The sequence below is a fragment of the Chenopodium album genome, chromosome 22 (genome assembly GCF_948465745.1).
Source record: "Chenopodium album chromosome 22, dcCheAlbu1.1, whole genome shotgun sequence".
NCBI classification, from domain to species: Eukaryota; Viridiplantae; Streptophyta; class Magnoliopsida; order Caryophyllales; family Amaranthaceae; genus Chenopodium; species Chenopodium album.
Window position 1 is genome coordinate 9,964,381 of NC_137855.1, and position 14,369 is coordinate 9,978,749.

Genomic DNA, 14,369 nt, shown 5'->3' on the forward strand with positions numbered 1-14,369 from the left:
ATAACATATTTTTGCTTCAAAGCTACTTCATATTTACCATTGAGTTTTCACTTGATTCTCAAAATTATAAATAGAATCCTAACCTTTGTAAACATGAATGGGTTCAAACTTTGAACAAGTATATTCAACGAATTGGGCTAAAAGCCTAAAACCCATAATTTAAGGGTATGGAAAATGGAGCAATAATATCCACAAATGTAGTGACCCAACTTCACAAGTCTAGTCTAGCAGTAAATTAATCAAGATCCACTTATCATTATTACCAAATAAGGGCAATGCAACCATGTGGGTAGGACCCATAACCCAATTTCAATTTAATCTAACAATTCTCATAAACTCTTAGAACCCCAAGAATGAATCTTGACCGTCCATCATAATCATCCCATTTTCCAATATGGTGTGGTAAGGTTTGTCCGAAACCTGTCCCATAAACATTAGGACAATTGCCTCAAATACTTAGCTGCCATTCTTGTCCAAGTACATGCATTTGGGTTATCCATGTCCTTAAAGTACCCCCTCCTAAATTAAGTCATGCCCTTTAATCAATACTTAATTTGACCCTTTTAAAATACTATGACAAAAGTGTCCCATTTATTCAAAATATATTGACCCATCGAGGCAGCTCGAGACGCTTTAGATGAAAATTGATCTCAAGCCTTAGACCACTTATGGTAACAATTAGTTGTTAGCTGGTTGATATAGCTGAATGTATGTACTCCGTATTAGACTTAGGTTGACTAATTTGAGTAGGTACTTTGACAATAAACATCTATTATAAAATACAAAATTAGCTTATTGCAAAAATTACTATAGTTCTTACAAAAGATAGGTTGAACTATTTTAAATAATTAGTTTACTCTGTTACTCGTATTAAACTCCAATAAGGTTTTTGAACCATAGCGGCTGATTATGTGATCAAACCATCTAATTGCTCTCAAAACCTAAAATCTTATCAATCATCATTTTACCAAACAAGACTTTATTAGATACAATTTCGACGATACTACCACGTCTATGTAATTAACCAACTAAGTTAGCTATCGCATATTTATGAAAAGGGTCCCAAATTAACTCAACCATTAAATATAATCAAATTTCCATCACAAAAATTAAAATAAAAAATAAAGGAGGTTATGGTGTTAGGTCAAGAAATGAGACAATGTATTAATGAATTAAAAACATTGTCTACCAATCAAAACGCAGCGTGAGGTACACTACAGCAATGATTATTCTTCATGTCTGCAACTTTGGAATCTTACAATTATTTTTAGTAGTTGTGCTACTAGCCTACTAAATATACCTCTATATATAACACCATAGCCTTAACCCAAAAATATATTCCTTTATCAATTCAAATTTCCAAATACAAAAAAAAAAAACACAAACCCATTACATAATATTTTCATAAAATCACATATTTTCAACCATATTATATATTCTTTTATCAAGTTTAGATCTTTAATTTGAAGATTAAATGGAGATGAACAAGAAAGTTGATCATCAAGATACCGAATTAAGACTCGGATTACCCGGAACCGAGTTCAAAAATCAGAATAATAAAAGATCATTGGAAGAAAGCACAACTTCAAATGTTGATAAATCTGAAGATAAAACCGCTCCACCTCCAAAGTAAGCATTTTTCTTCTTTTTAATTGGTTTATTATTTATCTTTTAGTATGAAATTTTTGGTTATTTTTTGTGTGTTACAAATAATAGTTTGCTAATTAATTTTTACACTATTTTTCTTAAATTATAGGGCACAAGTTATGGGATGGCCACCAATTAGATCATACCGTAAAAATTGCCTTCAAGCAATGAAAAAAGAGGCAGAAGTTGGAGGAGTTTACGTAAAAGTTAGCATGGATGGAGCTCCTTATCTTAGAAAGATTGACATGAAATTATACAAGTGTTATTCCGAACTCCTTAAGGCGTTACAAGACATGTTCAAAGTTAAACTTGGTAAGCACTTTGTACTTTGTACTCCGTAAATAAGTAGAACTGACAATTCAAGTTCAAATAAATTATAAGAGATCTAAAGTCGAAACATATAAAAATACACTAGCATAGATCACATCTTGCCTAGAGATAGACATACATACGCCATTAAAATACGTAACATCCAAAACCGACTCAAATAATATTAATACATGTCATAAATCCCATATTTTTTTTATGAATTTACTAATCTTTTTTTTTTTTTAATTATAATAGGTGATTATACAGAAAGAGAAGGATATAATGGATCAGAATTTGTACCAACTTATGAAGACAAAGATGGAGATTGGATGTTATTAGGAGATGTACCATGGGATATGTTCATTAATTCTTGCAAAAGGCTAAGAATTATGAAAGGATCTGATGCTAAGGGTTTAGGTTGCTTAGCCTAAATAACCTTAGAAACAAAGGATTTTTATTTTATTTTTTTACTTTTTGGATAAATGGAGTTTTATTTTTATTTTCCCTTTTTCTTTTTTAATTTTGGAAAAGGAGTAAATTTTTTTTCATGTAAATTTGGGAGATGATCAGCTTTTTGATCTATAGCATCTCATTTTCATGTATATAATGCTCCTTATAAGTTTAAAAGGAACACCTTTTTTTTGGCACAAAAAGTACTGTAAGATCCTATATGTAAATATATATATTGATGAAAGAAAAAGATCAAGAATTTCTTTTGAATTAAGAATTAAAGTGTTTGTGCTTCATTTTATCTTCAATGTTAAAGGTAAAAGAAATTTCACCCCACTTTTACTTCGATTGTTCCTTGTAATGTCCACTGTATGTGTAGCCTTTACCCTATGTTCCCCGGAACACTTAATAATTCGTACTACCCAAAAATAAAAGGATTAACTATAATAAGCTAGCTCGAACATTCTTTGTTAATTCCTATGGACCGCTAATTAAATGCCAGGGTAGTAACTAACTAACTATTTATTCAACTAGAAGTTCTTCTTAACCTTAATAATTAACGTACAAATAATAAATTAGTTGTATGTAGTTTATTCTGAATCAGAAAATTATTAATAGTAATTCTTTGTAATCCTTCTTGGAAGATGGGGAAAGGATCTACCACATTCAATTGTTAAACAATATTGTCTTAATTAGATGAATCTATAGTTGAATTTCAATCTTATAAATAAAACAAGTTGATTGTATAAAGAAATTGAAAAACACAAAACTTTAATGTAGTATGGTTAAGTTTAATTAATCTCGTTTCTCATAATCTTAATTTATTTCTTCGTCCCAAAGTAAGATGAACTAAGAAGGGTCTTCTTCAATGTATAATAAAGAATTTTTGTTACTCCATATCAATGTATCATTTATCAAATGATAACTTTCGTTCTTTCATATGAATCTTACCTAATACGAAGTACTATGTATCACATATATGAAAATATATATAGTGCTCGTATTATCTTCATTAAGATATAGAATAGATATTTACTCAACTTACTTTTTACAAAATTAACTTTTAGAGACGAAAGAACTAAATTAATTAGTTTATGAACACATTCATACACTACATCGCAAATTTATAATCTGAAATTAAATTTAGGGTTAGTCTTAAATATGTAGACTTGTGAGTTTATGAACTTTAAATTTAGGGATCTTATAAAATTTTAGACTTGTAAGTTGATGGATTGTTATTAATTTCCATCCAACTTTGGACTTTAAGCATATAAATTCAGATTTGATTGAAAGTTCATCAATTTCTAGCTTAGAACCAACATAAGGTCAGAATCGACAGAATTGATTTATTTTTTTCAATTAAAAAAAAAAAAAAACAATTCAACTTTGGTTTATTTTTAATAATAAAATCCATAAATCTTATCTTTTAAATGATTAATTCCACCGCCCATTTCATGCAAATAATAATTAACAATAATAAAATGTGCCGCGTCTAGAGCTAGTGCTTTAACCTACCCAACATCAACTGTACAACTTGCCTTTGATTCAGGGGAACACTCTACGAAAGCAGAATAACTAACAAAATAATTTTCCTAAATGTAAAACAAATAATTAAATTATTAACTAATTCATAAATTAATTAATTAATCAATTAGTTAATTTGATTAATCAAGCAGAAAGTAGTTATATCGCGTTGATTAAGATCTATGTTCATTATTCCCAAACAGCCGTGATTATTAAAGTACAGCCTTATGGACTAAAAGTATAAACATTATGATTAAAAAACCATTCATTCAACTACCTAAAGCATATATGTTTGTACAGCTAGATAATTCTGTTTATTGAGTACTTCTTACCATTGCATAGGTAATCTTTTATAATCTTTAGCGACAAATTTTCATATTAGACAGACAATAAACAACTGTGAGAATCGTACCTTTATTATTAAGGAATTATGTACGGATGTTGATTTTTGTGTTACAAGAAATTAGCATGAGAAAGTCTCTTAAAATTAACTCACTTTATAAAAAATTATCTCCGTCTTTGGAGCTCTCTAGAGTCCAAACTATCACAAAATTTACTCACAATACTGGATGTTATACTGTCATAGTACATATATTCATCGAGATACTTTTTCATATGCGAGGAAATTTAGTAAGGGTCATGGGTGACATTTGTTCCACTACTTTTCAAAATTTATGACATTTAAGACAGAAAATAAAAGATATAACGAGCAAGTATTGAATTGACAAGCACAAATATACCGCTAACTTAAATGTGTCCTTATATTATGAGTTGTGTATTACTAATTCAAATTTTACTATTAACGTGACCGATAAATTGGAAGCCATAATTAATTTGATTCAAAACTATAAATTGGCCTTAATGAAGATATGAAGTAGTGTGATAGAAAATTGAGCGACAAGGCCCAACTAAGAATACAACAAATATTACAAATTTTTACCTAGACTCTACTGCAGGGAAAACTGCCTGCACCCCCCACCCATCCGCGCGTGCCCCGCCCCCGCCCCTTTTCATTTATGAATTTTCTGTAAATTTTTATAATATGATCATTTCTATATTGGTAAATGTTCATTTATAAATCATTAGATGTTCATTTTTATAATAAGGAGTTTTTGTTCAAACTAATACGAAGTACACTTTATGAATTGCATTTTAAGAAATTTTTTATCAATAAAAATAAGAGCAAATTTATTTATTTATATGGATTGCTGCATTCAAATCATTAATATTATTAGAAGTATTGCATCATCCAATGTACATTTTTGTTCATTCGTGTTTCAACATATGTTCATTTTTGTATCATTAAATGTTTATTTCATTTCAAGAGCTATGTGTAAGTTTTATAGTAAGATGTATAAAAATACATACGTCTTAGAATGGTAGTTATATAAATAAAGAGTTGTTAAAAATAATTTCCAATATAAAATAAATTCAATTTAATTACAATAATAATGCATTTCCATACAGCTATACTATTACATGTAATTGTGTGTGTGTGTGTGTGTGTATGTGTGTGTGTATTTGTGTTTATGGGATTATAAGTTGTACATGTGACTTTTATTGATTATCAATGCTTTGTAGTTTCATAAATAATGTTCAGTTATGTAGCTATAGATGATCATATATATTTTTACATATGGTAATTTAACTGTAATTGATCAAATGCATTATTGTGATTGACCATTATTGCCATTATATGTGTTCATTTGTTACATGTTTAATTATCTATTAACATGTGAATGATCGTATACTAATATACAAATTAACATCTATCAAAATGGAAAAGAAAATTTATTAAATAAAAAACCCACTACAAACTAGTTTAATTAATGCTTATTTTTCTCAAAATTTTTTATGTTCTTCTCTAAAACTATTTCCTTCGTACTGCAATAAAAATGAACATTCAGCAAACACCTTCGATGTTCTAATAATCGTATGTTAATATGTGAAATTTTGAATGACGATGTATTATTATGTGATTGAACATTTACCAAAATAAAAACGAACATTCATCAAAATAATTCTCCACTTCAAACAATGAAAAAATGAACATTATTACACGAATGACTATAAATTATTAAATACATATGAATTGAATGAGCATTTGTATTAATTAAATGAGAGTTTTTCAAAAAAAAAAAAACATGTGAATGATAGTATACTAATGTATAAATGAGCATTTATCAAAATGGAAATGAACATTCATCAAAAGAAAAATTTCACTACGAATTAATTTTTATTAATACTTACATTCTTCCAGAATCTTTGTTTTCCTTTTCTGGAACTGTTTTATTTGTTGTACAAAAAAAAAAATGAAGAATGTAATGATTTGATTTACTAGTTTTTGAACAAAAATTACTAAAACTATAGTAAATACTTACATGATGCATTTTCTGCAGTTGATGTTTCAATAGTTGTTTTGAAATACAATCACAGCAAAAAAAATTTAATAAAACCTAGGTTTCATACTCTTTTTTGAACCAAATATGAACAAAGCCACTTATTCTTTCGAATTTCAATTTTGTTTTGTTGAATTATGTAGTGATTGAACAATTTTTATTGATAATTTGTCTCAAATTCGTAGAAATTTTGGGTTTGAAAAAGTAGATCAATGGGTTTAGAGAGAGAAAATGGGTGTAGAGAGAGAAAATGGGTAAGGAGAGAGAAAATGAAATGAAATGATGATTTGAATTTTTTTTTTTTTTTTTAATCTATAGGTGGGTAAAAAGTGTGTACAGAAAATGAGGTTGTTGGATTTGTTTATGTATTGTTTAGGGATGGGGGTGTAGGGATAGATAGCTACACTAGAGTCTAGGAGTATATACGTAAACAAATATGCTGAAGGATGTGGGCTGGCAAGAAGGGCCAAGCGCGAAGCATCCTCTGCCAGGCTTGAAATTGTCCATTTAATGTACCAAATAAACAACAACAACAACAACAACAACAACAACAACAACAACAACAAAACAGCAAAAGTTTGAGCAATATTTTGTGTTCCAACGGCAATCAACTCTCAGCTGTCTCACAACTTCACAAGTCATAAGACTCATAACCCTCCAAAATACCAAAACCCCACCATTATTTCAGCCATGTCTTAAGGTTTGTCCTTCCTTTTTAGGTCGTCCTTAAAAGATTGCTCATACGACGTATTATTAATTAAGTAATTAAGGGTACAATTCTTATTTTTTAGACCATTTAGGTTTAGGATAGTATAAGTCTCAGTGTTAAGTGTCCAAATTTACTTTAACCATAGACCAATCTAATTAGTTGTAACTCATGTACTATGTATTAAGTATCAACCATAGAAAATTATACAATAATAAAAGTTGAAATAAATTAGGTGAAGAATGGCCCATATCCTATTTTAGTGAACAAGCGTAAGATGGTAAGATTCAAGGAAAAGTTAATTTTGAGATTTGTCAAAAAAAATTGTGTTATATATGCATAAGAGTAATAAAATGTTATTTCAAATTGTATTCTCTATTGTTTTTCTTTCATATTTTTATGTAATTAGGGGAGCCTAGACGCGAGTTGCGCGTGCACGACATAATAACTTTGTTGGGTGAAGTTGTAATAGCTTGTCCTGACACCCAAACTTATTGGGGAAGCTTTTGAACGCAGCTTAAAAACAAATCGTTGACAATCATACCCTTATGAAAATAAATGTCGTCAGTTCTTTTTGAACGAAGTTGTAAGCTTTTTGTTGTTGCAACATGACTTTTGTTGTTACTTATAATATACATCCCCCATCACTTTTTAGTTGCAACATTTGAAAATGTACATACACTATTCACATTTTTATAATGGCCTTTTATTTGTATTGATTTTTTTGTTGGGCAAATAATCAAATAGGATTTAATTAAATTAACTCGATTTTTTTTATATATTTTAAATATCTAATCTTTAGATTTTACATATTTATAATTAGAAATATGAGTGATTTAAATTATGAGCAAATGTGAAAGTTAAAATTTTACAGCTTAAAGTGAACGGAAAAAGTTTCAAATGAAAATTATCTAATTAGGTGATGAGGTAAGCTCAGAGAGTGTGGTTTCGGTGGGTAGTCTTTAAAAAAAAAATTGTAACAAAGTGGGTTATATCCAACCTATTCCCTCCACCCCTTGAGGAGGATTATTATCAGATAGGTTCAACAATTTTGCCTTATAATACGACATTAAATTCCACAATCTCCTCCTCTTCCTCTTTTCTTCTTCATGTGGCTTAGCATCCACTACAAACACACACAAAAGCATAAATTAACAACAAAAAAAAAGTCAATACTTCTTCTTAACAAAATAAACAAATTTATCCAGACTCCAAGTCTAAGTTGAAAAGGATAATCTTCATACTTCCTCCGTTTTCTTTTAGATGCAACACACCCTTTAGCACGGTAATTAAGAAAGGTGGGGTTTACATGATATAATAAACTTTAAAATAGGATAGAGTGGTTGTTAGGAGTGTAATTTAGTGGGCCGTGTGCTTTAAATAAGGGATTTAGTATAGTTTTTCCTTAAAATAACTTTCCTTTTATAATGTGTTGCAAGTATTGTTATATTTCCTTTTTAGGGAAGTATTGCAAGTAAAAGAAAATGGAGGAAGTATATAATTAAACATTTTTGTTCAAATAATGTATACTCCTCCACGGAAACAAAGTATAAAGTGGAAAAAATATTAAACGAAAATTAGGCAATAAACTAAATAGAGAGATTAATATTTGACATTTTTCTAATTTACAACTCAATTAGACATTAATTATACAACTACTCGTATTAATGCAAGATGAAAAGAAAATTCAAAAGCCCCTCATTTGTGATACAATCATTAATAGGTTAAAGTTAACATGAATGAGCATATCAAGATAATCAAGTATATGAAGCATAAAGATAACCACAAATGGGCATATGAGTAAATAACATTTATATGAGTAAAAAAGTTATAACACTATTCATAAGAGTTTTTTTAAAACTTTTTATAAGATAGGGATACTCAAAATGTTTATTTGGTAAACTTTGTATTTTTTATTGGTAGCATATTTTAATGGATTAATATATATATATATATATACTAGGTTAAGTCCCGTGCCATGCACGGTAATTTTTAAAACTTAATACTTATCATTAATTTAGCATTATTATTTAATTATAAAAAATTAAACCTAATAACAAAATAGGATAAAAGTTCTGTAATTACAAAAAAATTTTAAAAAATTGATCACACTAAAGAAAACAGAGAGAATGTGAGTGAGGGATAGCTCAAGTGGTTAGAGCTTCCTCCCGGTTCTAAGAGATCTTGGGATCGATTCTTACCCCACGCCCTTGTGGCTCTCTTAACACACACAAGAAAAAAATAAAAAAAAAAGTAAAAAATAAAACAGAACGAATAATATATACACAAATAACTATGAATTACATCATTAACTTATAGATAGAAAACAATTATTGCATAATATTGTATAAAAAAAAAAAAATTATATACGAAGTATATATCTTTGTTTGATTGTGTACAAATGGAATATACTTATAAAATAGGAAGTGAAATATTATTGAATAGTTTGTATTAAAAACTTCTCTAAGAAGCTTTGACCAAAAGAAAAGAAAAGAAAAAAAAAAAACTTTTGGAGGGAAAATTTTTAACCAGGAGATGACATGTGTCATTCTTGATTTCGCCTTTAGTATAAAGTTATAGATAAGTATTTTGAGTCATGCTAAGATGAGGATTAAATGAATGGTGAGGCGGGAAAGAAAGGCGGGGATTAGATAGTATAGATATCCATGTGGGTGGTGGGTAGAGGCATGAATGTTTTTAAACTTGCACTCATTGCGCCAAGATGAGGATTGGTTTGGACCCACCGTAGGGATAGGAATGGAAATATTAAGGTGAGGACGCGAAGGTCAATATCACTTGCTTTGCCCCATGGACATCCTTAAGGGCCTGTTCATATTTACTGAACTGAGCTGAACTGAACTGAACTAATTGGAGCTGAACTGAACTGATTGGAACTGAACTGAACTGAATTGAGCTGAAATGAATATTTTATGTGAGAGGGAAATTAAGAGCTGAACTGAACTGAACTGCTGGAGCTGAATTGAACTGAACTGAATTGAATTGAAATTAAGTAAATGTGAACATCCCCTAAATATCACTTGTATCATCCAAGTGACATCCAACCTTGACTTCACTAATTGGTTGTCATGTGGCCCATGGTCTAGCCTGTGCCAACTTTGACTAATATTGAACCTCAGTACCTCACTTTGAGCTTTATTTTGTGAGGCCCAAATATGGATCTTTTGGGCACCCAAATATAAGTGATCACAAAATACTATTAAAAGATTTTTTTACAAACAAATAGTTTGACAGCTTCCAAACCTATCTTGCCAGTCCATAAAGTCATAAACCCTAATTCTCTCTCTAAATCCTTCAAACACCGCATAATACCTTCAAACACCATCAAAACTCCTCATTAGTCATCAAAACCTTCGACCATTACTCGAGACACACCATATTGGGTCCTTTAGGGGGTATTGGTAAAATTCAAGGACCATGGTTCATCAAAATTTAATTAATTAATTTATTTTGTTATTTTATCTAATAAATCTTTTTTGAAATTTCTTTTGAATGGTTTTTTTTTATCATACCGATACTTTGTGTATATTTGACTATTTGTGATGTAGAGCCATATTCTTATATTTGTGTATTTATTATATACTAACATTAATATATCTATTTTGTTATTTATAATGCTATTATTATGTCATGTATATTATTGAGTTTTTTTGCTCAATTATTGTTTTAATTATTTCCTAACATGTTAGGCCTAATATAGTAAATATGCTTATTATCTCTCTTATTACTGTATTTATAATTTTTCTCTATTATTGTTTGTAATCAATCACCAATAGTTATTGTTAATCAAGACCTATTAAATGCAATCACACCTAAAAAGATATTTGGACAACGGATCGGATAAGATCAGATCATTATAAACCCGTAAATATTTCAAGTGGTCACCAAACGTTAGTTTAATTATTTTTTTTATTGCTTGTAAGAAGGTATTTCCTAAGCTACTATCTCCAATGCCTCTCTTTACTTTAACGAAGCTTTGGTTAGCTTAGGATGGAGGAATGTCTACCTCTTATTTTATATCTTGTCATTGAGTCAAGGCTTTGATTGATGAATATTTTCATAACTTTTTTCCAAATAAAAATAAAAAACTTGAAAGTTCAATGACTTATTCCTAACCATACATATGAAATAAGCTCTTGGATAATAATAATAAAAAATAAAAATAAATATTGTGATTATAAGAGAACTTTGTCAAAAAAAAAATATTGTAAGAGAACTTTGCAATTTCCATAACATGAACAAAATTGAGATGAGTATTCATTTACACCTTGGCAAAAGAAAAAAAAGATGATCTTTCATAAAAATTTGATCAAACTAAACCAAGTATTTAGTATTGTATAGATTATTACATAATTTTGTGATTTGCAAATCATTTTTCACAAAATTATACTAAGTATTTACGGTATTTGTCACAAAAAGTTGATTAATTATAGATTTTTTAGGCCAACCCTACTTTAGCTTCAGATCCTTTTATCAATCTAAGTCGTTTACAAGAACCAATAAACATTTCCCATGGAACATCTCCAACCAACATCCAATCTCCATCTTTGTCTTCATAAGTTGGTTCATCCTTTCCAGCTTTAAATTTGAACAACTCTTCTAAGGCCTTTAAGAGTTCCTTGTAATCTTTGTATTGTTTTAGATCAACCTTTCTAAGGTAAGGAGCTCCGTCCATGCTAACTTTTACGTACATTCTTGTGCCTTCTTCTTGTGATTTCGTAGCTTGAAGGCAATTCTTACGGTATGATCTAATAGGAGGCCATCCGACTGCTTGAACCCTATAAATTATAAGTACAAAAATTTCAATTAGTAACATGATCATGTGGTATGTGACTAAATATATAAAAGGAATAAAAAAATTCAGATAAAAATCAGGTGAATCGAATATGATTTAAATCAAAGTTTGATCAACTTACTTTCTTTGTGGGATTTGGTGGTCGTCATGGCAATCTTCAATACCAGAAGTAGATTGCTCACTAATTTCCGAAAATGCTCTTTTCTTTTCAGATCCATTAGTTCCTGGTAAGCCTAATCTCAACTCGGTATCATTATGATAACTTGAGATATCGTTGCTCTTTTCCATTGCTAGATTTAAGGCAAAAACTAAGGAGATAAGCACGGTTTTGAAAGCTTTGAACTAGTAACCAAAGGGAGAATTGAAGTTTTAATCTTGTGTAGGTTAGAAAGCAAATTATTTGTTGATGTATGTTTTGATGAGAAGATGTATAAACTATGGGTTATATATATAGACATGGAATTATATAAAAGTGGGTCTACTTTGAGCACGTGTGGTGTACTTAGCAGTTTGATTAGAAGACAGGACTTATCAACTCATTAGTTACTTGTCGCTCAACTGCACATGCCCTTGTTTGATCCTTTTGGTCTGTTGAGAAACTTGGCTTTTAAGGCCATGATTCTAGGACAACGTTTTATTACTTTCTCTCTAACAATTAGTGTTTGATTTTTATCAAAATGTTTGTTACTACGTGTAACATAATAAGAATATTTTACTATATTATATGGTACTTTAATTTAATTTAATTTTAAAGAGTTATAAATTAATACTAATAAAGTTGATATATAAAGTAATGTAGTAGTACTGTACTGTCTGAAGATAGATCAGAGATCAAACCATTAAGGTTAATATGATACTATGCAACTAATAAACTAATTTATACAAGACTTGTGATAAAATTTTGCAACCAACAAAACAATCTCATTGTGTTCGTGTATACTATGTTAATAAAGATGTATGCACAAACATATACTTCGTATTTTATACTCACTTTACTATTACTTAAATAAAGTTCAATTTTTTTCAAGAGATCTTGGGATCGATTCTCACCACCTTCCCTTGTGGCTCTCTAAGCACCAAAAAAAAAAAAAAAAAAAAAAAAAAAAAAAGTTCGAGTCGCTGTTCATTTTTGAGTTGTTCAAAAAGTTCAATTCTAATTTATTAACATCCTTATACTTTTTTACATTCTCCCTGATGATCTAATTTCATCCACCTTATTACCCCCGGCCATATAGCTATATTAGTTTATTCACTTTATTTTTACATCACTCACTTTTGCATTATGAGAAACAAAATTAAAGTCTACAATAAGTAATCAGTCGAACTTTTGAACAAAGGGCGTGTATAGTTTGTTGGTTACATTGCATCATATCAAGTGTGTTTTACATTAATCTGTTATTATGCTTTGAATCCCACAAGCCTATTAAGGATTTACACTATATCTTGTGTTTACACTCGGTTGGACCTAATAAGTTATTTTGGTCCTAACACTTAATTTTTATAAATTAGGTAACAATAATGCACTCTTAAGGATTTACACTCTATTGTTTTCTTCCTCTAACTTTAGGTATGTTTTTTTTTACAAACACTTGCCTCTCGCTCCTAGAAACAAGATTTATAGACGCACATAATTATATACAGAAGGATCGGAGTACTAACAACAAATACCATACAAGTACTAATACACAATGACTATAATACCTTGAAATTGAAAACATTAAATTCTAAGATGATATATGTTAAGATAATGATTAGGAAAGATTGTATAATATCTTTAGTTTCCTAATTATGTTAATATTTATCTTATTCCTATTATAGTTAGGGTTAGGAATATTGCTTGTAACTATATATACTCCTTACATGTGAATGAGAAGGTTGAGCCGTTTAATTGAATTCGAGCACAATTACTTGCACAATCTCCTCTTCCCATGGTGGATAGTGCATATCAAACGGTGATTAATACCGAGAGATTACGAGGTCGTGATAATAAGCCAAAGGAGAATGTGATGGCATTCAAGGTCGATTCCCGGGCTAGGAGTGATTCGGGAGATGGAGATAGGCCATTTTGTACTCATTGCAACCGTATGGGCCATGACAAGAAGGGGTGTTATCAGATTATTGGTTTCCCGCCGGGTTGGGATGACAATCGAAAAGGTGGAAGAGGTCGTGGCCGTGGTGGCTCTACCAATCGTGGTGGTAAAGGAGGTCGTGGATATGTGGGGGAGCAAGGGAACTCATCTAATGCTGCTCCTACATCGGCACGGGCCAATGCGGTGCAAGGAGGGGGTGCAACTAACTCCGGTAGTAGCTCTTCATTAAGCACTAATCTTGTTCAAGGACTTGCGGGAGTTTCGGTGGAGCAAGCCCAACAAATCATCGATATTTTGAGCAAAACCAAGTCACGGTTGGAAGGTAATACAAGCGTATTGTGGATTGTGGATACAGGAGCTTCTAATCATGTTACTAATGATTTGTCCATCATGAGAAATATCAATACCATACAAAATTGTCCGGTGGGTTT

The 14,369-nt window shown here is 30.1% G+C and overlaps 2 protein-coding genes across 2 annotated transcripts; one reads left to right on the plus strand and one right to left on the minus strand.

Annotated features, from left to right (window-relative positions):
• The first annotated feature begins 1,323 nt into the window (after positions 1–1,323).
• LOC145603546 (auxin-responsive protein IAA4-like) lies at positions 1,324–2,676 on the plus strand. The gene is made up of 3 exons (XM_081659471.1): positions 1,324–1,629; positions 1,757–1,959; positions 2,212–2,676. Exons 1-3 carry the CDS (start codon positions 1,475–1,477, stop codon positions 2,385–2,387), a joined length of 534 nt encoding a protein of 177 aa, XP_081515597.1. The 5' UTR covers positions 1,324–1,474; the 3' UTR covers positions 2,388–2,676.
• Positions 2,677–11,258: 8,582 nt separating this feature from the next.
• Positions 11,259–12,275, minus strand: LOC145603785 (auxin-induced protein 22D-like). Its single transcript, XM_081659768.1, has 2 exons — positions 11,970–12,275; positions 11,259–11,831 (listed from the first exon to the last, which is right to left on the minus strand). The coding sequence occupies exons 1-2, from the start codon at positions 12,134–12,136 to the stop codon at positions 11,492–11,494; spliced, it is 507 nt and encodes a 168-aa protein (XP_081515894.1). The 5' UTR covers positions 12,137–12,275; the 3' UTR covers positions 11,259–11,491.
• Positions 12,276–14,369: the final 2,094 nt, after the last annotated feature.